This window comes from Phalangium opilio, unplaced genomic scaffold (genome assembly GCF_054372755.1).
Source record: "Phalangium opilio isolate 3A_F unplaced genomic scaffold, DU_Popi_V2 ptg001170l_1, whole genome shotgun sequence".
NCBI lineage: Eukaryota > Metazoa > Arthropoda > Arachnida > Opiliones > Phalangiidae > Phalangium > Phalangium opilio.
The window spans coordinates 12,901,117-12,926,749 of NW_028324255.1; the positions used below are offsets into that span (position 1 = coordinate 12,901,117).

Sequence of the window (25,633 nt, forward strand, 5' to 3'; positions counted from 1 at the left end):
ATTTCAAGATGATCCACCTAATAGTTTATTTTATAAAGCATAAAGTTGCTAAGGGTGGTTTTCATTTCCATAAAATTAATCACAGATTTTGGCGAAAAACTAGAGAATCTCCATAGAAATAACATGGGAAATTTTCCAAACTTACCCATTTTGTAACTACCCTTACAAAAATAACTATACGTTTGATTGATTTGAAAATGGTCTTAAATGAAAGCCCCATTTTTAAAGTGGGCGCCAATTTTTGTTTCATTAAGAAAAACAAAGTTTAAGTATTGTTTTTAATAGTTTTAATTACCTTATCCGAATTACGTAGTTTACCTTTAAACTGTGGAACTTAAGACTTTTTTGCTTGGGTTAAGTAATAAAGAAAGTCATTCTAGGACTTACGTCGTTTTACTGCGGATAATCAAATTGGTAGGGCAATTAGCTACCTTAATTGTCATTATAACTTTTGCGCGTCCAACTAATTTAGTTGCGAAGTACAGATTAAATTTAATTAAACAAAATAAGCAATTAAAGATAATTACCAATTATAGGTAATTAAATTTTTACACGAGTCTAAACTATAACATCTGTTTGTGTACAAGTCTACGGAATCTGTTTAAGCGTGGACCTACAGAATATTTTTGTGCAAAGGGGTATAAAATCTCTTTGTGCAGAGGCCTATGCAATTGTTTTGTTTCCAGGTCTATGGAATCTTTTCGTGCACAGGCCTATGGAATATTGTTTTACACAGGTCTACGTAATGTTTTTGTGCAAATCTGCATGAAGTACTTTTGAGTATAGGAGTATGGAATCTTCTGTGCACAGGTCTATGGAATTTTTTGTTCATGGGTCTATGGTATATTTATGTGCACAAGTTTGAAGAATCTTTATGTGCACAAGTTTGAAGAATCTTTATGTGCACACAAGTCTGAAGAATCTTGATATGCACACAAGTCTGAAGAATCTTTATGTGCACACAAGTCTGAAGAATCTTTATGTGCCCAAGTGAAAAATCTTTATTTGCACAGGTCTACGACTTCTGTTTGTGCACAGGTCTACGACCTCTAATTATGCACAGGCCTTTGGAATCTGATTTTCTATGACATCTCTTTTTGCGCAAGTCAATAACATTTGTTTATGCACAAGTCTAAAACATCTGTTTGTGCACAAGACTAAAACATCTGTTTGTGCACAAAACTAAAACATCTGTTTGTACACAAGACTAAAACATCTGTTTGTGCACAAAACTAAAACATCTGTTTGTACACAAGACTAAAACATCTGTTTGTGCACTAAACTAAAACATCTGTTTGTACACAAGACTAAATCATCTGTTTGTGCACAAAACTAAAACATCTGTTTGTGCACAAAACTAAAACATCTGTTTGTACACAAGACTAAAACATCTGTTTATGCACAAGTCTAAAACATCTTTTTGTGCACAAGTCTAAATCATCTGTTTGTGAACAAGTCTAAATCATCTGTTTGTGAACAAGTCTAAATCATCTGTTTGTGAACAAGTCTATAACACCTGTTTGTGAGCAATTCTATAACACCTGTTTGTGAGCAATTCTATAACACCTGTTTGTGAGCAATTCTATAACACCTGCTTGTGAACAAGTCTATAACACCTGTGTGTGAACAAGTCTATAACGTCTCTTTGTGCACAAGTCTATAACATCTGTTTATTCACAAGTCTATGACATCTGTTTGTGCACACGCGAGTGACTTCTGTCTGAGCAAGGGTCGACGGAATATTTTTGAGCACGGGTCTACGGATTATTTTTGTGCAAATGGGTATGGAATCTTTTTGAGCATAAGGGTTTGAAATCTTTTTTAGCACAGGGGTATTGAAAATGTTTGTGCATAAATCTATGGAATCTGATGTGCACATGTCTATAACATCTCTTTTTGCGCGAGTCTACGACATTTCTTTGTGCACAAGCCTGTGATTTCTATTTGTGCACAAGTGAACTAAATATTTTTATGCATAGGTGTACGGAATATTTTTGTGCAGAGGTGTACGAACTGTTTTTGTTCACAGGTGTACGAAATATTATAGGTGAAACTGGATTTGGAATAATTTTGTGCACAGGTGTACGAACTGTTTTTGTTCACAGGTGTACGGAATATTATGGTGAAAATGGATTTGGAATATTTTTGTTCACAGGTGTACGGAATATTATGGTGAAAATGGATTTGGAATATTTTTGTGCACAGGTGTACGGAATATTTTTGTGAAAATGGATACCGAATATTTTTGTGCACAGGTGTACGTGATATTCTTGTGCAAGGGTGTACGTGATATTTTTGTGCACAGGTGAACGTGATATTTTTGCGCAAATGGGTAAGGACAATTTTTGAGCATAGGGTTATGGAATGTTTTTGTGCAGAGGTCAATGGAATAATTTTGTGAAAATGGATACCGAATATTTTTGTGCACAGGTGTACGTTATATTTTTGTGCAAATGGGTAAGGAAAAGTTTAGAGCATAGGGTTATGGAATGTTTTTGTGCAGAGGTCAATGGAATATTTTTGTGTACAGGTATATGGAAGGTTTTTGTGCAGAAGTCCGTGAAATATTTTTGTGTACAGGTATATGACTCATGTTTGTGCACAAATCTATAGAATGTTTTGTACACCGGTCTAGGACATATGATTTTGCACAAGTCTATGGCATCATTTTGTGCAAAAGTCTAAGGGATGTGTTTTTGTACAAATATTTGACATCTATTTTTGCACAAATATTTGACATCTATTTTTGCACAAATATTTAACATCTATTTTTGCACAAATATTTGACATCTATTTTTGCACAAGTCTATGGTATTTATGTGTGTACAGGTCTACAAAATATGTTTGTGCACATGTCTGAAGAATCTTTATGTGCACAAGTCTACGGAATCTCATGTGCAAATGTCTTTTTGAGCAAGTCTATGAAATTAGTTTTTACACAAGCATATGACATCTGTTTGTGCACAAGTCTATAACATCGGATTGTGCAAAACCGTGTGACTTCCGTTTGTGTACAAGTCTGTGGAATCTATTTGTGCACGAGTCTACTTATTATATTTGTGCGCAAATCTATGGAATCTGTTTATGCGCTAGTCTACGGCATCTGTTTGTGCACGGGTCTACGGAAAATGTTTGTGCAAATGGGTGTGAAATATTTTTGAGCATATGGGGGTATGGAATGTTTCTGAACAGGTCCAAGGCATGTTTTTGTGCACAGTTCCATGGATTATTTTTGTACACAGGTCTATGTCACACGTTTATACTATAGCCAATAGAATATTTTGTGCATAGGTCAATGGAATCATTTTGTGCACAGTTTTATGAAATATTTTTGTGCGCAGGTCTAGGGAATATTTCTGGGCAAATGGTTATGGAATAGTTTTGTGCTATGGGTATGAAATCTTTATGAACACAGGTCTAAGGAATATTTATGTGCACAAGCCTATATAATGTTTTGTGCACAGTTCCATGAAATCTTTTATGCACATCTCCATGAGATCTTTTGTGCACAGGTCTATGGAAACTTGATGTGCACAAGTCTATAGAATGTTTTTTGTGCACAGGTCTATGGCTTCTGTTTGTGCACAAAACTATGGAATCTGGTTTGAACATGTCTATGACATCTGTTGTGCACAAGCCTGTGACTTCCACTTGTGCACAAGTCTGTGACTTCCACTTGTGTACAAGTCTACGGAATTTGTTTGTGCACATGGCTACGGAATCTGTGCACAGATCTCCGGAATCTGTTTGTACATAGGTTTACGGAATCTGTTTCTTTATAGGTCTACGGCATCTGTTTGTGCACAGGCCTACGGCATATTTTTTGAGCACAGGTCTAGGGAATCTTTTTGTGCACAGTTTTATGGAATCTCTTTGGGCACAGGTATATGGAATATTTTTGTGCACAGGTCTATGGAATCGTTTTGTGCAAATGGGTATGGAATCGTTCTGTGCAAATGGGTATGGAATCGTTTTGTGCTATTGGGTATGGAATTGTTTTGTGCAAATGGGTATGTAATCTTTTTGTAAACAGGTCTATGGAATCTTTATGTAAACCGGTCTATGGAATCTTTATGTAAACCTTCTATGGAATCTTTATGTAAACACGTCTATGACTTCTGTTTGTAAACAAGTCTTACACTTCTGTTTGTAAACAAGTCTAAGACTTCTGTTTTTGCACTAGTCCATGGAATCTGATGTGCACATATCCATGACATCTCTTTTTGCGCAAGTCTATGATGTATTTTTTGCGCAAGTCTATGACATCTGTTTGTGCACAACCCTGTGACTTCCGTTTGTGTACAAGTCTCCGGAATCTGTTTATGCACATGTCTACGGTATCTGTTTGTGCACAGGTCTACGGAATATTTTTGTGCACAGGTCTTCGGAATATTTTTGTGCATATGTCTACGGAATATTTTTGTGCACAGGCCTACTGAATCGGTTTGTGCAGAGGCCTAACGAATCTGTTTTTGCAAAGGCCACTGCATCTGTTTGTGCACAGGTCTAAAGAACATTTTTCTGAAAATGGATACGGGATATTTTTGTGCATATGGATATGCAGTATTTTTGTGCACTGGTGTACGAGATATTCTTGAGCATATTTTTGAGCATAGAGGTATGGAATATTTTTCTGCAGAGGTCCATGGAATCTTTTGTGTACAGGTATATAACATCTCTTTTTGCACAAGTTTATGACATCTGTTTGTGCGTAAGTCTATGACATCAGTGTGTGCGCAAGTCTATGACATCAGTGTGTGCGCAAGTCTATGACATCATTATGTGCGCAAGTCTATTACATCAGTTTGTGCTCAATTCTAAGGGATCGGTTTGTGCACAAGTCTACGGGATCAATTTGTACACAATTATATGACATGTGTTTTCACAAGTCTATGTTATCTACGAAATATGTTTGTGTACTCAGGGTGACTACAAATAACCTTGTAATAGTTATAGGAAAATAGGAAATTTACAATTGATTTACAGGAAATTATAGGAGACTAGCTGTTACCCGCGGCATCGCTTGAGTGTAGTAAAAACTTCCATCAAGTATGCGTACATTTTACTGATTCGACTAATATTTTTGTAGCATAATAGTAGCGAAGGCACTCGACGTCGCCCATCAGCTCGTCGGGACATTTTTAATTACTTTACACGCAGACATTCTATAAAGAAAGGTTTTTAAATATCTGGCCGCCATTTAAAATGATGGCAACAAATCGATCCCGAAAGACCATTCAGCCCGTCTATAGGTTAAAGGAATCCAGTGTACTAAATATTTGTGAAATCGGTTGCAACTCGCGGACTTCCTTACAAAGAGAAGATTTGTTACATTTCTGGGCGCCATTTATGAAGATGGCGGCGGATTGGAAAAATCGTTCTTAGTACGCGCCTACTACTTACGAGTAACGTTCCTCCAAACTTTCAGCCTTCTGGGGCCAGTGGTTTGGGCTGGGCGATGATTATCAGTCAGTCTGTCAGTCAGTCAGGACTTTGATTTATATAGATATAGATGTATAATTAAAAAAACAGGAAAAGACAAGAGAACTACTCTTGAAAAAATAGCAAAATATAGGTTGCAAATGATTTGAAAGTAATAAAACTAGATTTACAAAGGAGCTTTGGTTTAATTATAACCATAAGTTCGTAAGATATGTTACATAAATTTGTCACTGTTAACTGAGAGCTTGTCTCGAAGTGACGTAAATGAAACTTCATAGATTCTCGTAAAGCGACGCCTGATGAGGCCCTGTCAAAAGCTTAGTACAGACAAAATAGGAAGATGGAGTAGAAAATCGCGTGTAGTCAATTCTCGCGTCGTTCTCGAACTAGCTCTCATTAAGTCTCTAGCATTTTGAAATATAGAAAGTGTCATACTTATGGAACGTAATCTTAGAAACATATGCTATAAATTTAAAACATCACGGACTTCCGAGACAAATATTTTTAGAGGCTTCCATAGCTTTGGTGATATATAACAAAACCAAAAGTGAGAGCGCACAAAATATCTACAATTTCAAAAAATAGGAAAATATCGGAAAATTATCGAAATTATAGGAACTAATAGGAAGACATCCAAAAATAAGAAAAATTATAAAATTTAGGAAATGTGGTCACCCAGCGCAGGTCTATGGAATATGTTTGTGCACAGGTGTATAGATTGTTTTTGTACACAGGTCTACGTAATAATTTTTTAGCCTAAGTCTTCGGAATCTATTTGTATTATTGCATCCACTATGCTTTGCACGTGAAAACGACGGGAAGGCAATTTGAGTTGGACTGGGCGTTGAAGCAATCAAGTTCAAACGCGGTAACTAATAAACGCGCAACACCACAAGACTTAAATGGAGCGCCTGCTTTTCAGTATACGTTCTAAAATACTAGTTTCTAAACAGTTTTAATTCATATTAAGACTGAAGTTACAGATATTAATAAAAACTGTCTTTGTACACAAAGACGCGAAAAAGTATGAGATAAGTGTAGAAAATTAATTGTTTGAAGTAACAGATATTCAAATTTTCATTTTTGAAGACGTGATTATAAAACATCAATTATTTTAAAAAATTTCTTATCTTAGTTTTTTTCACAAAAATTTCAGAGAAACTACCTTGATACTACTGTTTATTTTCGAGAAACATTTGCTTTGAGGAAGTTCAAATACTCGGATATCTGAAAAATATAGCTAGAAATATTTATTTTTATATTTTAAAATTGAAGGTATTGCGAACCGAAAATTACATTCGCCCTTTGACTGTGTTGTACTTATTAGAGTCAAAAGGATCTGTAGCTTGATTGTGATCTTTTGAGAGATATACAACACGTTAATTTTTGAAACCTCGAAAACTTCAAACTAAACGAACACGTTTTGTTAAGTTTTCATGCTTGTTTTATTCTGTCTGCTATCAACAATTTTCTGCCCATTTTATTCTCCTTATAGGCCCGAATACTCAAACTAACTCTAAATTTTAAATAGAAATAAAATGCATACGTTTTTTACTTTTAAAATGATGCACATGTTTAAGGATAAAATATTTAACTTAAGGAATTTTGGTGAAAAAAACTAAGATAAGAAATTTTTTAAAATAATTGATGTTTTATAATCACGTCTTCAAAAATGAAAATTTGAATATCTGTTACTTCAAACAATTAATTTTCTACACTTATCTCATACTTTTTCGCGTCTTTGTGTACAAAGACAGTTTTTATTAATATAATATGGAGTATGCCCGTATCGTTTTCATAAGACGAAACATCCGCTAGATGGATCCAAAGACGTTAGATCGTGTGGCTTCGAACAAAAGAGCTTTGTTTTACTGGTACTTTGAAGCTTCATCTAGCGTCTTGTAATCCAAGCAGACGATACTCCGCACCCCTTTTGAAAAGGGTATATTTTAGATATGCCGTCTTGAGAAATAGATATACTAGAGACGAAAATGTTCGCCGTATTTCCTACGACTAGTTTATTTACTTCTCATCAACTACGAATCTTTAACTATCAAAACTTGCACAACTTTATAAATATTCTTAATATATAGATCAACTTTTGCTTTCTGTTACTGGGGGAAGGAAGCGGGGTTATTGCTTTCTTTTCCCTTCTTGACCTGGTAAACTTTAAAGGTCCACATTAATTTCACTTTCGGAACGCAATTACTTACTAAAGGTCAGATATTATTAAAGTGAGATTGCAGCATTATTTAAAGTGAATCTATATTTATTTCGGCCTAGTTGTAATTATATTTTATTCAATTCATGCAATAAAGTTCACATATTTATAGAGATAAGATAATTTCATAGTAACCATGTTTTATAGTAAAAGTATAATGCTATACACATTTTACAATATCATTTGTGATGTGATAAATGCAACTTAGTAGAAAGGGAATAGAGAAGTTTGATTTTGTGTGAGCAGTGGCGTCACTAGGCCTTTTTTGGGTTGCTATAGTCTACCAAAAAATTGCTCGTAGCCCCCTAAAATTCTATAGCAATATGATGTATAAAAATCTTTGTAGAGATGAATTTCAATATCAAACAGTAATGGGGACTAAAAGTAAAAGAAAACTAAACTAATTCTTTCATCCAAAATTGTCTCATAGTCAATAAAAGTTAGTATGTCTTTAAAATACGAATAATTTCACGTTGACACAAATTGTCGGATAGTTGTAAAGGTCTACACATCTTCCAATGAACCAATAATTATTGTTATTAATTTCCTATAACAACTTTCAAATAGTTTGCCTAGATTAAGCCCCCCCCCCCCAATTTCAAACCCTAGCAACCCTACTGTGTGTGAGTGGTACGTCACACCCTTCTAAGTTTTACCACGATAGGTTTAAACAGTATGGTACAGACGTACGTATTTTTAAATATTAGTTGTGATCTAATATATGCAACTTTGATGTAGGAAAAAAGAGAGCTACGATTTTGGGTGAGTGGTACGTCACACTCTCCTAAGTCAGCCATATTGGTGGGTTTCAGCTTTCCTCCACCGGTATGGCCGAGTAATTTATGTCAGGAATCTTAGATCTTTATTGCAATCTGAATGCGACAATAAAAAATTTTCATCTAAAAATTAGATAGATATGGAATGATTTTGCTTTTTTAAAAAATATTTAGTCCTATCAATAAACATAAAATAAACCCATAATCACAGATTGAGTTATACTTTAGTAACGTCAGACGAAATATTATTGAATTTATAGACGAGTGCGAAAAGGGCAACGAACGGTTGGGTTTCTTTTCTGCTATTAAAATCTTTTAAACCATTTCTTTGTATAACTTATCATAATGGAAAAGGGTTGGGCCACTGTTTATAGACCAGCCTCCCAGGTTTGGAATACGATGAAGAAATGAAATTACAATCCATTGTGGACACGCATTATTATTCTCAAATTATTTACCTAGATTTAATTGTACTTTTTCCATAGTTTCGGAACGTTTAATTACTTTCTCTGCGTGCTCTAGTTAATATATTTATTAGTAGTACTTCAGTCGGAACTGTTTATTATACCAGGAATGCACACAGATAATAAAAATCATTGTGTAGCCGTTTTCTCAACGTCTCCACTCTCCAGGCGGAGTTTGTGGGAAGAGCAACTTGCTTTATACTCTCGTTCATACCAACCAATGATAAACGTCAGAGTTTTGAAGCATGACGTATAGTACTTAAGCCTGACCCGGAAAACCAGTATTGAAATCAACTTAGGAGATATGGGGCGCAATAATTACTATTATCTGTATATATTCCTGATTATACTTTGAATCCACTAGAAAAAATTAAATACCCTTTAATTTAGGAAATATGAATGCAACTTAATGAGGGAAATTCAGAGTGAATAATTGATCATCAATTTTAATCTAAATCACTCACTACGCGTTAGAAATCTATTTTATTATAATCAGAAGTAAGATGAGACTAGAAGTGAAGGGCTCTAGCATTGGTAGTAGATCCTCCTGGCACTAGTGAACAAATTTGAGTATTTATGCCGCTTCCCACGCGCTAAAACTGGAGAGGAAAAAATTGGTCGAGTTCCAAAAACATTTCCTACCCCCTTCCCCTCAACCTAAAGCCGCAGAACACGGACGCCTGTGCTTGAATCTAGTTCGGCCGTCTACCGCCACGAGCGTCTCACGTTTTGGAGGGAAAATTCATAAAACCGCTACTAGAGGGCCAACCGTTGGTGTGTTGTCAATAATATTCACTTTTGAGTGAAGAATTTGGTTCGCTCAGTACTTCTAGTCTCATCTCGCTTCTCTTATAATTAATCGAAAACAAAATTTATTTTAAATATAACATATGTTCTGCTGTGTATTTATAGATTAAATTTACTGTAAAGAAGTCACAGTAAAAACTACTTGAAATACGTCACAGGCACCACGTGACGCAAAGATACAAAGACTCCCCTTGGATAGGGAGTGGACACGTGGTCAATGTTTTTCACGAGGTTACAGCGAAAATTTCCAAAGTTTTAGTTTTCGAAATATAACTATGCTTCATTGAATTTGATTTTCCACCTGCATCTTATACTCATCGCCTTCTTCCAGTGTTGTAAGTTCGATATAATTGAATTTAATTTAATCTCATTAAAGCCATTTTCACAGCCAACTCGAAAATGAATATAATCAAACTAAGAGTAATTCCGCCGAGGTAAATGACAAAAACCACGTACGCTTCGCGCAAGGTAAAGACACAGTCATCTTGCTCAGTTGGTTGCCATATATAGGGCATGAATTTCAATTTTTCATTAACGTGGTGGAATTGATAAGGCTCCATTTCGATCATACGGTACATTCTAAAAGGGTAGAGGAGAAGTTAATAGTTTAAACTTTGCCAAAGGAAAGTAGAAATATATGAAAGTGAGGCAGGAGACACGCGATTCACGAAAATAATATTTATGGCCCTCTGATGAGCGGCAGGCGAGCCAGTTATTAGCCCCTGTTAGCCAATAACAGTCTGAGGTGTAATTCAATGTCATTTTAGAAGAAAATCGTTGTAGATAAAAAATACATCATTACGGGTAGTGGTTATTATATTTTGCACTCTCAATACGTCAAGGGGTTGTGTAACATTTGTACGCGTTTTTTCTTAGTGTATTTATTATGAACGTTGCTAATCCATCGGCATTAGAGTCTTATCTTTATTACAAGCTTGAAACATTATTGCTATACTTACCCTGCATTTACGATATCCATACATTCCTGAGAAACCTTTGGGTTTATCGGCGCTGCCATAAACGTTTCAAAGACTGCTTCTTTACCGATGTAGTATAGGTCCTTGGACTTATTGAAAAATGGAAACGAGTAATCAACTGGCCACATTGAATCGCGTGGGTCAAGGAAAAATCGGACAAATTCTGTTTCCCTCGTCATACCCATTTCAAGTTCGTATAATAACTCCGCAAAAACCAAAGCCTCATTGCGTTCAGCACGTTCGTAAATAGTTTGACCAATTTCTCCATATCGATTCTGTTTAGAAATCGAATTCAAATAGATTAGGAGAAGTCCGAGAAGCACCAAACTTCTAGATATCCTGAAAAATGCATGTTTGCGAAGATCGTACCAGCTTGAGGGAGTGTGGGATGGAGTGGTAACCCCCGTACCTATAACGTGGGCTATGTACCCCCAGCTATGGCACCGTAGGCCTAAAAGCATCCTCAGCGTTTAGGTTGGGTCGTACATTACTGAATCGTAAATGACGCCCCTGTGTCTTAAAAACTCATACAAATATAATGGCGCAACACTTAACAATCGCCTACCTAAGCATAAGGGCATGCGCAAGGTACACTGGGACAGTTTCAGTGCTGCAGGTCGCCCATCATCATTTTCAATCCCTCTTACCTCATTTCTCCCTAGTACCAGAGGCTAAATCTATTTGTACATTATCTATTTCCTCAAAAGAAGGGAGATGACATGAAAAAAAAGGGGCTAGATAAGAGGGGACTATCCAAACTGTTATGGCTTGTTACACCTTTAGCTTACTTTTAAAAACTTATTAGAGTAATGATGTTCATTTTGTAAGACCGGAACAAGAGACGGTTTCGCAGCGACATCTTGAATTCTGTCGATTAGGTCCCATTCAGTTGGAACATCCGATTTCATGTTGCTCATGAAAGCGCAGGATCCGAAAAATACAGCCATCAACCATAATCCGAAAATAAACCTGGTCAATGTGCGCTTGGCTTGGAGAATCGATCCTGCAAAAGATAATAAATAGTCGAGTAGATTATTAAGTATAATTTCTTTGCAAAAGTGTATAACGCTTCTATATACCTTGTAGAAAGATATTTGCAGATAATAACCATAGAAAAATCCTTTTAAAAGCTTTAGTTTTGGTCCGCAATTAATTTTACTATCCAAGGTACGAAACGACGATCGAATGTTAAAATCAACAGCCAAAAGACAAGAAATCACCACGTAAGTAATCAGAAAAATCAAGCAGATCTGCAAATAGAGCTCGTGAGAAAAATGCAACACATATTCTCACGTAATGAGTTTTTTCGAATCCTTGAAATCATTAACCAAATTAACACTGAACCACTCAAATGGAGAAGCTCTCATAACCGCGGTTCCCTAAAAAGCGCTTTCTCGTAAACGCAGTTTACCCGTTACAGCAGTTCCCTATACAGCGGTTCTCGTAATCGAGGTGTAACGTTACAGCAGTTCTCTAACCGGGATGTGAAAACGACAGTCGCTCGTGATGATGTAGATTTGGTTATTTTAACCCCAATAGTATTAGATCAGGTAAGGTTATGTTTGGCTTTGTTATTTGGAACTCAATAATATTAGGTCAGGTACTGAGGTTTGCTTTGGTTATTTTAACCCCAATAATAATAGGACACGTAAAAGGTTAGATTTAGATTGACAGCGCCTCACCAGGCGTCTTTTTACGGGAATCTATGACGTTTCACCTACGTCACTTCATGACAAGCTCTCAGTAACCAGTGACAAACTTATGGTATTTATATAGATCTTACTTGGGAGTCGATAGCAAAAAGTTTTCCACTGATGGTTTCTGGGTGGGCTTTAGGATTAATAGAGAGAATGATTAACTTCTCAACGTAAAAGATGTTCGTATATTTGGTAGTTTTTAAATCATCCTCATTTATTCCATGGACATCTAAGGCCAAATCTAAGCCCTGCCAATGAATAAAAGTATGATTAAGTCTTGCCCTTCCTCTTCGGAAATCTAAATTCCTTAATATTTCTCGCAAAATTAATATAATACGAAGTCAGGTATACGTCATATTTAAGGAGGTCTCCAAAATTCGAATATTTGCCATACTCGATCCATTTATAAACATAAACACTGAAATTGTAAGAAAATGAAATTATTTATATTGTAATAACAGGAGCAGATGACCAGAAGTTGTCGCATCGGTCATTTTCTCCCAGGCCTACTGTACATTCTAAAAATATACTAACGTTCTGTTGCAAGACTCGAAAAGGTAGCGTAGCCTTTCAACCCATTCCGCATACTCAGAAATAATTTCCTTATAATACTAACAGAAAAAGCAAAATAACAAATTTAAGCAGAAGGGTATCCTATTAATCGGTATGCGACATGATTCTTCCCAGGCCAACCCTTTTTGTTTGCTTCTGCTCATCAAATTTCAGATAGACATCGCACCGTGCTAGCGTGAATTCTATAACTGTTGGTACTTAAAACGGAGGTGTAGGGTCAATTCCAATTAAATGGGTAGTTGGGTGTAATTGAAATTTAATCCTATTGTTCGTTTTGAGGAAAGGTTCTTTATGGGAGAGCTGTGGTCATCGTGACCCGGACTGAAACAGATCGCGACGGTATTGGGACAAACTTGCTTACTAAAATAATTAACTCCAAAGATAACATAAAAACAAACTTTATTTAAGTTGAAGAAAATATAAAAAACGAGTAAAAATGTTAAAGGGTGGAGAGAGGCTAGCTATTCGAGCGCGCGGTTTTGAGGATGGAACAGTGTTGTTCTTAGCAATTTTGGGAATGTACTTTTCTCAACTCTAAAACGTACTTTTCCAGAAAAAGGGGGGGGAAAACGTACTTTTAACTTTCACCCCCCTCCGAAACGCTTAGCGCGCCATCTAAGATACAAAATATCTTAAATATAATTATAAGATTATTTTTTATTCTAGAGGGCCGGTAGGCCCTTCTAGATAAGATCCCACACCCTCCCGTAATGTTAAATGAAAATTCACAGATTTTCGCCGATTTTCCCATAGGAATAACATGGGGTTTTTGGTGCTCCTGTACATCGAATCATTTAAAAACTAAAGCGAAGTTACGTTTCGGAATACTTTGAAATTAACAAGTAACTATTAAAGGTGTGCCTTTTTCAAGTTTCATCAAAATTAATTAAGTCTAAGTATGTTAATTTAATTAAAAATGTAAGTACCTCAAAAGATTATTCTACAGCAGACGACGCTAATTGTTCATTACTCTAAAGTAGACGACGCTAATTTGCCATTTCACCGCCTTGAAACTTTAACTTGATATTTTTCAATAAATATAACACTATATTTATTAAAAATTTCTCTGGCGGGTCTATTTTTCGTTTAATTATGTGTCTCGGTTGAAATTCTATACTTAAGATACCTTTTTAATTTATATTTTAGATGTTAATTTCGACCAAGGCTTAAGTTGCCTTACTTGGGCCATGGATTTATAATAGAAGCTTACGCTTCATGGATATTTCACTGTAGCCTTCAGTAAGGCATAAGGATAGATGGGTCAGTGTTGGAAATAAGGATTTTTTTAAAACTGGACCTGTGGCCTAGGTATTTTAATTAAAATAACTGGCCACGGTGCCATTCACTGTAAACGTACAAGGGCAGTGAACGCAATGTCATGGATAATTGTAGTTGTAGATGCGTTCTGAAGAGTTCTTTCTTTATGCAGCTATTCGATACGATCGAGGTTCGTCATGGGTTTTTTGGTGTAAAAAGGAGGATTTTGGTCGCCAGGTCGCTAGGCAACTTCTTTATGGAAAATTTCGGGGTTGTTTACCTCTCGACCTGGCTTGGTTATCACGATGGTATCGGCTACTGAAGGTTTTTGGGGAATTTTGTTTGCGCGCTCTCTAGCTCGCTCTTGTTTGCATTTAAAAGGGAAAGTACATAAAGTAAGAAAATTTCATGGAATTAAATATAAGAAAAAATAGAAAAAAAAGGGGTTTTCAATAAAACAATTCCCAAAATTTAAATTTAGGGAATTCGCGTATTCACTTTTTCAACACTCCCCCCGGTGACAATGCACATTGTCACCCAGGGTTAATTACGCGAAATTATTTGGTTATCTCTAAGTTGCAGAGATGCTGAATTGTACGTCTTATGACGTTGCCATTTGTGGTTTTTACCACGCAGGAGCGAATTTTTGGATCACGTCCTATGATCACTTCTTGGATTAATCCAAGCTTCCACATGTGGCGTGACATTTTGTCGTCGCATATTATAACAACATCGCCAACTTCGTATTTACCGATAGTCTTATTGTTGGCGTGGTGAGCTGACCGAAGCTCCATTAAATATTCACTTTTCCATCGTACCCAGAGGTTTTGAATTAATTTTTCTCGGGATTTTAATTTATTTTGTATTTCTAGTCTCGACTTTGGGGTACACACTTTTTTGAAACTGATGGGAGGGAGGGAAGTTATTCTTCGTCCGATTAAGAATTCGGATGGACTTAAGGGGGTCGGTTCATTAGCATCATTATATTAGTAGGTTATGGGTCTGGAGTTGATGACACCCTCTGTTTCAATAAGTATAGTTTCGAGCTCGGGGCCGGTGAGGGAGGCGTGGCCCATCGTTTTTTTCAATGTGGTTTTGGTCGACCGGACCAGGCGTTCCCACCAGCCTCCGTGCCACGCGGCTCTCTCAACTATGAATTTCCACTTAATTCCTCTTGTTCCAAAAAATTCCTTTAAGGAGTCTGTTTTAATGCCTTGCCATATGGATCTGAGGTCGGAGTTCGCCTTTTTGAAGGTCTTTGCGTTATCGGAGTAAACTGTGGTAGGTACCCCTCTACGCGCAATAAGTCGGCGAAAGGCCATCATAAAATCGTCTGTGTTTAACGATAGTACCAATTCTAAATGAATGGCGCGAGTGACCGCGCAGGTGGCTAGTAGAATATAGGCCTTCTTCATTTCTTTATTATGATTTTTTACCAAAATGGGACCGGCAAAGTCAAACCCAATTATAGAAAAGGGAGGGGTTTCAGTGATTCTGTCCATGGGTAATGGAGCAGTAGGTGCGTTGCCAAGTGTTGCCCTTAATCTCTTGCAAGTTAGACAGTCCTTAACTATAGTACGAGCTAACTGTCTTCCACTGGGAATCCAATATCTCACGCGTAACTGGGTAATGGTGTCATTAATTCCTCCGTGAAATATTTGGGAGTGGCTTCTCACTACGAGCATTTTGGAAAATCTGTGATTTTTTGGCATAATGATTGGGTGCTTTTCCCTGTAAGATAAGGCTGACTCTTCTAACCTGCCCCCTACACAAATAATCCCAGCTGAGTTTAGAAGGGGTGTCAAGGAATAAATTTTTGAATTTTTGCTGACCCCTTCTCCACTCCTAAGGTCCTTTAATTCGGTTTTGTATTCTAAGGCTTGGACAGATTTCACAAATAGTATCTCGGCACGCTCCATTTCTTCCGCGCAAATTGGGCCTGAACTTTTGAATTTCCTTTGTCCGAATCTGAATAGGTATGCGGTTACTCTTAATGCATTGCCTAAGTGGTAGTATCGTGTCAAGTCAATGACATTTTCGGCATTTAGGTTTTCTACAGTGGTGACGGATAAGGTTAATTTGCGTCGTTCGTTTGCTACTACCTGTAGGTCGGGGTGCTCTGGGTTTATTGTTTGGTTTCGGCTTGGAGGCCATTCTCTTTCGTGGCCCTTTAACCACGTGGGGCCTTCAAACCAAAACTTGTTATTTACAAGATTTTCGGCCTTGATTCCCCTAGAGGGCAGGTCTGCCGGATTTTCTGCGCCCGGACAGTGAAACCAATTCTTGCATTCGTTTAGGGCTTGGATTTCTATCACCCGGTTACTAACGAATGGCTTCCAAATTTCTACTTTCCCCCTTACCCAGGCTAATGCTACCATAGAGTCTGTCCAGAAATATGTCCTGGCTACATTTTCGCTAAATGTGGATTTGACATGGTTGACTAATCGGGCTCCTAAGAGGCATGCCATCAATTCTAGGCGCGGTATGGTCAGGTGTTCATCCTTTACAGGGGCTACTCTTGTTTTCGCGGTGATTAAGGAGGTTCCGATTTGATTATCTCGGGTCTGGTAGCGAACATATACTATGGCTGCGTAAGCCTTTTGACTTGAGTCCACGAAACAATGGAGTTCCTGGCTAATTATGTCATCCGAGTTTGAAAAATAGTGTCGGTCAACTTTTAAATGGTGCAGTTGAGGTAGTTCCAGACACCAGGTTTCAAACTCATTCCCTATATCAACGGGGAGTTCTGTGTCCCAATCCATGTCTTTTAATTTCCATAAGCCTTGGAACAATAATTTGGCTCGAATGGTAAAAGGGGACAAAAGGCCAATTGGGTCAAATATTTGAGACACGTGGCTCAGTACTTGGCGTTTTGTCTTGCGAAAATGTTTTAGCATCTCAATTAAGTCTGTCAGATCAAAGGAGAATGTATCGGAATGGGTGTCCCACTTAATCCCTAACACCTTAACTACGGGGTCGGATACTTGGTCGAACATCATTGGTTCCCCGGATTCAGATATTTTATTCCATTCTTTTCTTAATTCATTTGAATTTGTTCCCCATTTCCGCAGGTTCATGCCCGCCCCCTTCATAAGTTCGGTTGCCCCCTTTGCTTTGTCAATGCTTCTTGAACACTGTTGGCGCCACTTGTCAAATCGTCTACGTACAAATCATTTGTAATCTTATCTCTGACTATGGGGTCTAGGTTTTTGGCTTCTTGGGCGTGGAACTTAATCGTGCAAGCTAACAGAAATGGGCTAGAAGTTATTCCGAATGGAACTCTACACATGCGTAATGTTCTGAACTGGTCTGGGATAATTTTGCCATTGGGGTCTTCCTTTATCCAAAGGAATCTGACAGAGTCCTTGTCGGGTTTGTCAAGGGCAACTTGCAAGAACGCGGCTTCGATGTCCGCGACTACAGCTATTTTGTTTACTCTGAACCTTAAAAGGGGGAGTAGGAGATCGGGGTTGAGGTTTCCACCAGGGGACAAACAGTCATTCAGAGAGGGGTGCCCGTAACCATGAGAAGAAGCGTCGAAGACTACCCTGAGCTTCGTCGTTACGGCCTTTTTTCGCACTACCCCCTGGTGGGGCATATAGTATGTGCCAGGTGTTGCACTATCTAACTCTTTTGGGGGAACTTCCTCTGCGATGTCATTTTCTAATTGTTGGTTAATAACCTTTCGATATTCGGAAAAATACTCGGGGTCCTTTTGGAATTTATTAGAAAGAGGGCTCATTCTTTTAAGGGCTTGGTTATAATTGTTGGGAAGGGTTTCTTTTGTTGTGACCCAAGGAAATTTTACGCTGTAGCGTTCACCGTCATGGTAAACATTCTCAGAGAAATTTTCTACGGTTAGGTCCGCTTGGTTTTCTTGGACTTCACCTCCCCTTATCCCCATGGTTTTTAATTCAAAAAATTTCTTAATCGAGTCATTTACCCTCTTTTGACCTATGGTGATTAGGTTGGCTGATACAGAATTAGTGTTGGTAGGGCTTGGTGAGCCTTTAATGGGTCCCTGTAAACACCAGCCGAACTTGGTTTCGATTGCTACTAATGACTGGGCAATTCTTTCGGTTTTACCTGTCACTACGTCCCAATAAAAATCTGCTCCAATGAGAATGTCAATTTCGGAATCCCCATTTTCTTCCCCAATATGGTCATCTGCCATCTGCATATTTTTTGATTTAATAATTTCCTCGTAATCGGATTTATTCACCTCGGTGAAAACGTGGCATAAAAAGGGTAGCTCTAAAGCTGTAATTTCAACGGACTGGGTGGGGTCTAATCTATTCTCCAGGGTTATTTTAACCCTCCTTGCTTTATTTCGGGTAGGGATTTCTGCCCCAAAACGAAAAACATCTAGTCTGCTCTCCTACAATGGGTAGGTTTAATTTCCGTGAAAACTCCTGTCTTACGAAGGTGACCTGATCTCCCCGTCCAGTAGACACCTAGCGGATTCCTTTTCTCTTGGGTTATTTTGGTTTCGGACAACCGCTCTGGCGGTTTGGAGGATGACTACCTTGTTTTTATTTTGAACGGGCGTGGCAAGTTGCGTAATGGCTGACGTTACCGTTTCGTTTTGGCTAGCACTGGCTTCCCCAGGGTTGGCTTTGCTTTGGGAATTTACGGGGTTTCTATCGCAAATAGCGTAGTGATGTTTTTTCTGACATTCCTTACAGGATTTAAATCTAGAACGGCAGTGTTTGGTATCGTGATTATATTTCAAACAAATATAACACCTGCCACCGTTTTTAATACTAGCTCGTTTCTGCTCTAGGGTTTGGCTCTGGCAGTTAATGGACTGATGGGTGTTGGATTTGCAAAATATGCAGTACACGTAATCAGAGGGTTTTTGGGTTCCAGTGGTGAGGGTGGAAGCGGAGGGCACGCGTCTGTTCTCGTGCCTTCCTTGGTTTCTAACTTTGTCATAAGATTGACCGTACCTATTTTCATTACGTACCACCTGTTCGGTTTTTCTAGGCCCCGCGCTTAGCATCTCGGCCATTTCACGGCTTTCTACTTGCTCCCTAATGAAGCTTACTAATTTCGCCGCGTTCCACGTTTGATTATTATAAGTGGGTCCTTGTCTAACGCAAAACTGCGTTCTAATATCGTTTGGCAAGCATTTTAACAGGGTGGGGAAAAGGAATGAAGCTCTCTCTTCGGTATTTACTCCTAGAGCCTTAAGGCTTCGCATGCTAACTTCACAGGTATTTAATAAATTTCTTAGGGCTTTCAAATTACTAGAATGGTCTACTGGCTGAATTTCCATCAGCGTTTTCATGTGGGTGTGTACCTCATAATCAGATTTATCAAAAGTAATTTTTAAGAGGTTAATAGCCTCATCGTAAGAATTGTCGGATTGGGTGAAACCTTTTATGGTTTGAAGGGCCTCACCTTCTAGGTACGACTCTAAGTAAATAAATTTTTCTACCTTTGATAGATGAATATTGCTATCCACAGATGCTTCGAATCTTCCCCAGAAACTCGTCCAGTTGGCGACGTCTCCGTTGAACGGAACAATAGGTATAGGAGGAAGTCTGATTTCGGGTCTGCCGTTGTTCGAGTTTCCCGTACTGGGTGCGTGAGTTTGCCGAGAAAAGTTCGTGAACGGGTTGGGACTCGCGTTCGCCGCCGAGAGAGGAGGAGGAATTCCCGCGTTAATAAGCGCGGTTACCGAAGGCGGAGGTTGATATCCCGCGTTTGGAGGTGGGTTTGCCGGCACGATCGTTGCCGATGAGGGTGTTTGATTTCCGACGGCGGATGGTTGGTGAGTCGGCATGGTCGTTGCCGAAGGTGGTGGTTGATTTCCGGAGGGTGGTGGTTGATTTCCGGAGGGTGGTGGTTGATTTCCGGAGGGTGGTGGTTGATTTCCCGCGGTGGTTGTTAATTGAGGCGGCATTGTTGCCGAGGGTGGTGGTTGGGTTCCCGCGGTGGATGGTAATTGAGGCGGCGTTGTTGCCGAGGGTGGTGGTTGGGTTCCCGCGGTGGATGGAGCATTTCCGGTGGGGTAAATTGGCGCGTTGGTGGAAGAGGTTGAGCCTTGTTGCGTGTTGAACGGGATCAAGGTTTGCCCAGAGTAAATTGAGGCTGATCCCAGGGTTGATGTTAGTGCGTTGGCCTTCTTTATTATCCGTGTTACCTCTAAACGAATCTCGGATATTTCTTCCCGGTATCGGATTGCGTCGTTGGTCTCGTGCTCCATCTCTACGTCATCTTCGATCAAGGCTTCGACTCGGGCGTCGATCTGAACTAGATTTTCTTCCTTATCTAGTAGAATGGATAGTCCATCCTCGTAATCTGTGACGTCGGTGGTGTGGTCTTTCATTAAATCCTTTAATTGATTTATCTTTCTGGTTGCTGCCGCTCGCGCGCTTGCTCTTATCCCCTTTGCGAGTTTAAGTTCCTTTTTTAAGGAGGTAGTTGAGGTGGATAATGCCGTGATTGGAGGTGTGGTTCCGGCATTCGTGGTGGTGGTGGTGGTCTTGCTACTCGCAGTGGTGGAGGTAGTGGTCTTGTTACTCGCCGCCGTGGTGGTAGTGGTGGTGGTGTTAGAGCCCGAGGCTCCGGTTTGCGTTGTATTCATCTTGAATTTCGTTAATTATTTTAATTATATAGCCGCTTAGTCCCGGGTTTCGGCACCATAAAACGGAGGTGTAGGGTCAATTCCAATTAAATGGGTGGTTGGGTGTAATTGAAATTTAATCCTATTGTTCGTTTTGAGGAAAGGTTCTTTATGGGAGAGCTGTGGTCATCGTGACCCGGACTGAAACAGATCGCGACGGTATTGGGACAAACTTGCTTACTAAAATAATTAACTCCAAAGATAACATAAAAACAAACTTTATTTAAGTTGAAGAAAATATAAAAAACGAGTAAAAATGTTAAAGGGTGGAGAGAGGCTAGCTATTCGAGCGCGCGGTTTTGAGGATGGAAGCGTTCTGAAGAGTTCTTTCTTTATGCAGCTATTCGATACGATCGAGGTTCGTCATGGGTTTTTTGGTGTAAAAAGGAGGATTTTGGTCGCCAGGTCGCTAGGCAACTTCTTTATGGAAAATTTCGGGGTTGTTTACCTCTCGACCTGGCTTGGTTATCACGATGGTATCGGCTACTGAAGGTTTTTGGGGAATTTTGTTTGCGCGCTCTCTAGCTCGCTCTTGTTTGCATTTAAAAGGGAAAGTACATAAAGTAAGAAAATTTCATGGAATTAAATATAAGAAAAAATAGAAAAAAAGGGGTTTTCAATAAAACAATTAACAAAATTTAAATTTAGGGAATTCGCGTATTCACTTTTTCAACAGTACTAAATTCTCAACAATCAACCCACCAACCTTGATTGTCTTGACGTGGGACCAAATTCCACAAACGCGCATTGGCAAATAGAGTAATGACGAGGGTACTATTTATTGCGAATATGATTCGGTTTAGTAACCTTGCTCCGAATGAAAAATGATGTTGGAAAGAATCATGTTACAATTACCCCGCTTTGTAGTACACTTCTCTCTTAGAGAAGAGTATTATATCCTTCTGATTTAAGTAATACCTTAATTGATCGCAATTTGACCACTGATACTTTAATAATAATAATAAATGCTCGTGAAAACCCGCCCAACAACCTTACCTCAACTATAGCAATTTTTATGGTTGTATTGTCGTGATCACTCATTGTGGAATCTGACTTTAAAACAATTTGTTTATTAAATTTATTTGTTTGTTCAAGGGAATCTTGTGACTAGTTAGTAGTAAGCAAGATAAAATATTTGAATTTCTTAAATAATTATACTATTAAAACGATATTTTGTGAAGGCGTTAAGTAAAATTACGGTCAAAGAATATGACTCTTCAACTAAAAACAGTTCTCACATGAACGTATTTAAACTTGACGATAAAGAACTGAGTTAGTATTTGAGCCAAGACGAACGCCTTCGTTTTCTCTTTGAGGAATGGCGAGATCATTTAGTTCCAGTTGCCTTAATTGGTTGAAAATGCTTCAATGTTGTTGCATAAGGTATAGTCCCCATAAGTAAGTAATTACAATTAAAACCTACTTTCACCATGAACTTACGAGAATTCGCAGTCATAAAAACCATTGAATTCACTATTGTCCATCTAAAACGCACCAAAAGGCTTACATACAGAAATTTATGTTACTTATGGTTGAAGGCATATTAGGCACAACGTCACGCTTAATGGTTAAAACGATTAAGGAAAACAGTTTACTTCTTCCAACTTTAACCACTTTTTTCCGGATATTTTCTTTACTAAATTAACTATAGTTACTTTTCCTATAACTACCAAACGTATAAATTACATTACCGATAAAATTACCACATAATTTCGAGAAACTTTCTTAAAGTAAATCAAAGGAAAAGTTCAGGTAACATAACATTATACCAGGAGTTCATAATAACCCCCCTTCGGGGGGGGTATGAAACTGGCCATAGAGCTAATGGTAAAAATCGCGAACAACAAGATTCTCTCGTTGCTCATAGAAAGGATTAGCCTGTTTATGGACATACAACCTTACAGTATATCGTAGTGGAATCTATCCTCCTTGGTTTTCGTTCCAAAATTTCCGTTGGCTGGGTTCTCCGTCGAAAAGAAAAATGGTGATATGGTGGACGTAGAAACACGTTGCATTCTTATATTAAAGATACTGGGAATAAATTTGTCCAAACCGTTTCAATTTAACCACGGAATTCTCACTCACACATATCACAACAAAACATTATTGACGATGGTTTAAATGTTTTGTGGAAAACTAGAAACCCCGACTAAAAGCCAACTTCTTAGCCAAGGCTTAATTTACACCGTTCCGACAGAAGCAGACGTGAGCCATTTTCGTTCCCAAAATCACAAGATAAAAGTAGTGCTAAACCGGAAGTGTGTAAGTTAATGCGCGTGGGCGCTAAAAAATGGGGTAACTATTTCTTTGGGAGTTAAGCGGTGTATGAATCCGCTGAGCTTTGCGGCGAAACTTTGCTGTTACGGGCTTTTTAACCAGTTTCGTACTTCGGGTTATTATGAACTCCTGATTATACGAAAAAGTGATATCTAGTTTACTAGGGAGAAGATATAATAAATTCCCCACATTTCCAGCTTTACCTCTAGTCCAAACGTAGGTCCGGGGTTAATCCCCGCCTCTAAATTACAAATTACAACCAGCATCTCATTGGTTCTTGAAAAAATTTCATCGCCAATGCCGGTCACGGTATAAAGCCAAGATGCGATATCCAGTTTACTAGGGAGAAGATATAATAAATTCGCCTCATTTCTAGCTTTATCTCCAGTCCTATCGTAGGTCCGGAGTTAATCCCCCCTCTCATTGGTTCTTGAAAACACACGTCAGCGAATGACGAAAATTACGTATTTTCCGACTGAGGAGAGGCAGCGAAATAGCCCGGCCTCCTTTTACGTCCCCCCTGATATTTTGAAATGGGACTGGGACTATGGCGCGCGAATACTTAGACCATTTATACCTTCTCCCTAATAAACTAGATAACACTTCTTGATTATACCTTAAAAGAACGGCCTTTGTCTAAATATAAAAGGAATTAAATATATATATAAAAAAGAAATGATTTCTTATTACAAAATAATTAGCATTTAATTAGTCTTAAAAACAATAAAGGATTACTGTGCCATCCGCCATTGGTTTAGTGTCGTCTGCTAAGTCGAACTTATCACTCCAAGCCTGTGAGAATTCAACCAATCCCGTAGGGGTAAGAGGTTCGATTTAGCAGACGCCACTAAACTAATGTCGGATGGCACAGTAGTACTCGTTTTTAAGACTAATTATATGCTAATTATTTTGTAATAAGAGATAATGTTTTTTAAATATTTTTTCCCATTTATATCTGGAAAAAGGCCGTTGTTTTAAGGTATAATGTTTTGTTACCTGAATTGTTCCTTTAAGATTTTTTTCTCTTTTATGGGGTGAGGAAGCGAGGTTTTTATGTGCTTTTCCCTTTGACTAGGGAAACAGTCTACAAACTTACGTTAAATAACTTTCTGAACGCTATTATTAGTTAAGGTACAGCTATTAAAATCATATATAAGTATAATTGCAATATAGTAATATACAGTCATAATTCGTACGGTATTTATTAAACGAGTTATAGTGCGTACAGAAATTTCTGCAACTAAGTTGCAAATCCCCATTGAAGTGTTTCTCTATATCATTATCGACCATATCTCTATATCTACTCATTATTTTGAGTTTGAAGAATATTCTAACGACAGAAGTGCTCCCCTTTCATTGTCCCTAAGACCTTACGGTCAATTTTGCCATAAGGTAAGAGATTATAGACGTGAAACTCAGAATTGTAAACTAACTGTTACTCGCGACCTCGTGCGCGTGGAATTACTACGTTCGTTATGATGAGAAATTTAAGTAAGCTAGCAATACGTTAGGACCAGAAGAAAATAGGGGAAGTGGGTAGCCGTAGCCTTGAGCCATACAAGTCGTCCAGTGATTCTCACTTACAATGGTCGATTCCCCTACCACCCTTAAAATTTGAATCTGGCCAATCGGCGCGAAGCATAAAATAGTACCAGATTTCAATGCGAACGCCACCATGTAGCGAACTGTGGAACTAACTTGTGTAGTCTGCTTATATTTCTGCTGTGCTTCAGTTTGAGTTAGGGTTACGTCAGGCAACGGGTTAATGCGGATATTGGTTTAATTAAGGACGAAAATTCGGTTATTTAATAAAATGAATGTCGTTAAGAGTACGCAGTGTGATTTAACGTACAAGGAAACTACCCATAAAAAAACTCAGGCTGTGTTGAAAGGAAAAGTAAGATCTACCCAAACCAATCCCAATATTAAAAATCAAACTACAACAACTTGGATACAACTTTATTACTTTTAACTCTTCCCTATCACAGTTTAAAACTTCGGACAAGTTAATTTTTTCCCTGGAACTTAGAAATACCATTGTATTTAAAAATAAAGACATATTTTAAAATAAGTTATGAATTTAGTACTTACCACTCGATTCCAGCCTCTGCCATTCTGCCTGAGTGCCTCACTGCCTCTAGCAGACGCCTCTAGTCAGTTGGAAGGCGTAGGACCGTACTGTCCACAGAATCACGTCACTCGTGTGTTAATGCGCGTAAAAATCCTATCTCTCTTCACCCCCACGGGGAGGGAAATGGCGCGAAAAATCCGTAAACAGGACGCCTCGCGAAGTTGCCCAAGCTACCCACTTCCCCTATTTTCTTCTGGTTAGGACTTATTGAAAATTTGGATGTATTGTATATGCAGAGTTGCCGAGAACATGACAGAACGGTTTTAACCGTGTAAAAACCACCTGGGTTTAAACCCGTGTTTTATATTAATGTATTATACTTAGGAGATAATATTACAGACTTAAGATTAGTCTTAGAATTTAGACTGAATAACGGGACG

At 38.3% G+C, this 25,633-nt stretch overlaps 4 protein-coding genes across 4 annotated transcripts in view; all 4 read right to left on the reverse strand.

The window, feature by feature from the left end:
* The window catches only part of LOC149587344 (uncharacterized), a 280,925-nt gene that overhangs the window by 198,977 nt on the left and 56,315 nt on the right, over positions 1-25,633 (reverse strand). The window lies entirely within an intron of this gene.
* Positions 9,994-13,031, reverse strand: LOC149587352 (uncharacterized). Its single transcript, XM_089863431.1, has 7 exons — positions 12,919-13,031; positions 12,736-12,802; positions 12,471-12,632; positions 11,767-11,937; positions 11,476-11,690; positions 10,670-10,962; positions 9,994-10,289 (listed from the first exon to the last, which is right to left on the reverse strand). The coding sequence occupies exons 5-7, from the start codon at positions 11,632-11,634 to the stop codon at positions 10,067-10,069; spliced, it is 675 nt and encodes a 224-aa protein (XP_089719557.1). The 5' UTR covers positions 11,635-11,690; positions 11,767-11,937; positions 12,471-12,632; positions 12,736-12,802; positions 12,919-13,031; the 3' UTR covers positions 9,994-10,066.
* On the reverse strand, positions 15,201-17,306 carry LOC149587353 (uncharacterized). The gene has a single exon (XM_089863566.1). It carries the CDS (start codon positions 17,304-17,306, stop codon positions 15,201-15,203), a length of 2,106 nt encoding a protein of 701 aa, XP_089719692.1.
* On the reverse strand, positions 17,303-18,388 carry LOC149587354 (uncharacterized). Its single transcript, XM_089863567.1, has one exon. It carries the CDS (start codon positions 18,386-18,388, stop codon positions 17,303-17,305), a length of 1,086 nt encoding a protein of 361 aa, XP_089719693.1.

Excerpts from the sequence above, each read along its gene's own strand:
- LOC149587352 (XM_089863431.1), bottom strand. The coding sequence starts at position 11,634 with ATGGCTGTATTTTTCGGATCCTGCGCTTTCATGAGCAACATGAAATCG. Across the intron at positions 10,963-11,475 it reads ACTCTAATAAGTTTTTAAAA|AATCGATATGGAGAAATTGG; the intron begins GTAAGCTAAAGG and ends ATTTCTAAACAG. Across the intron at positions 10,290-10,669 it reads ATGGATATCGTAAATGCAGG|AATGTACCGTATGATCGAAA; the intron begins GTAAGTATAGCA and ends CTACCCTTTTAG.
- LOC149587353 (XM_089863566.1), bottom strand. The coding sequence starts at position 17,306 with ATGAAGGGGGCGGGCATGAACCTGCGGAAATGGGGAACAAATTCAAAT.
- LOC149587354 (XM_089863567.1), bottom strand. The coding sequence starts at position 18,388 with ATGGCAGATGACCATATTGGGGAAGAAAATGGGGATTCCGAAATTGAC.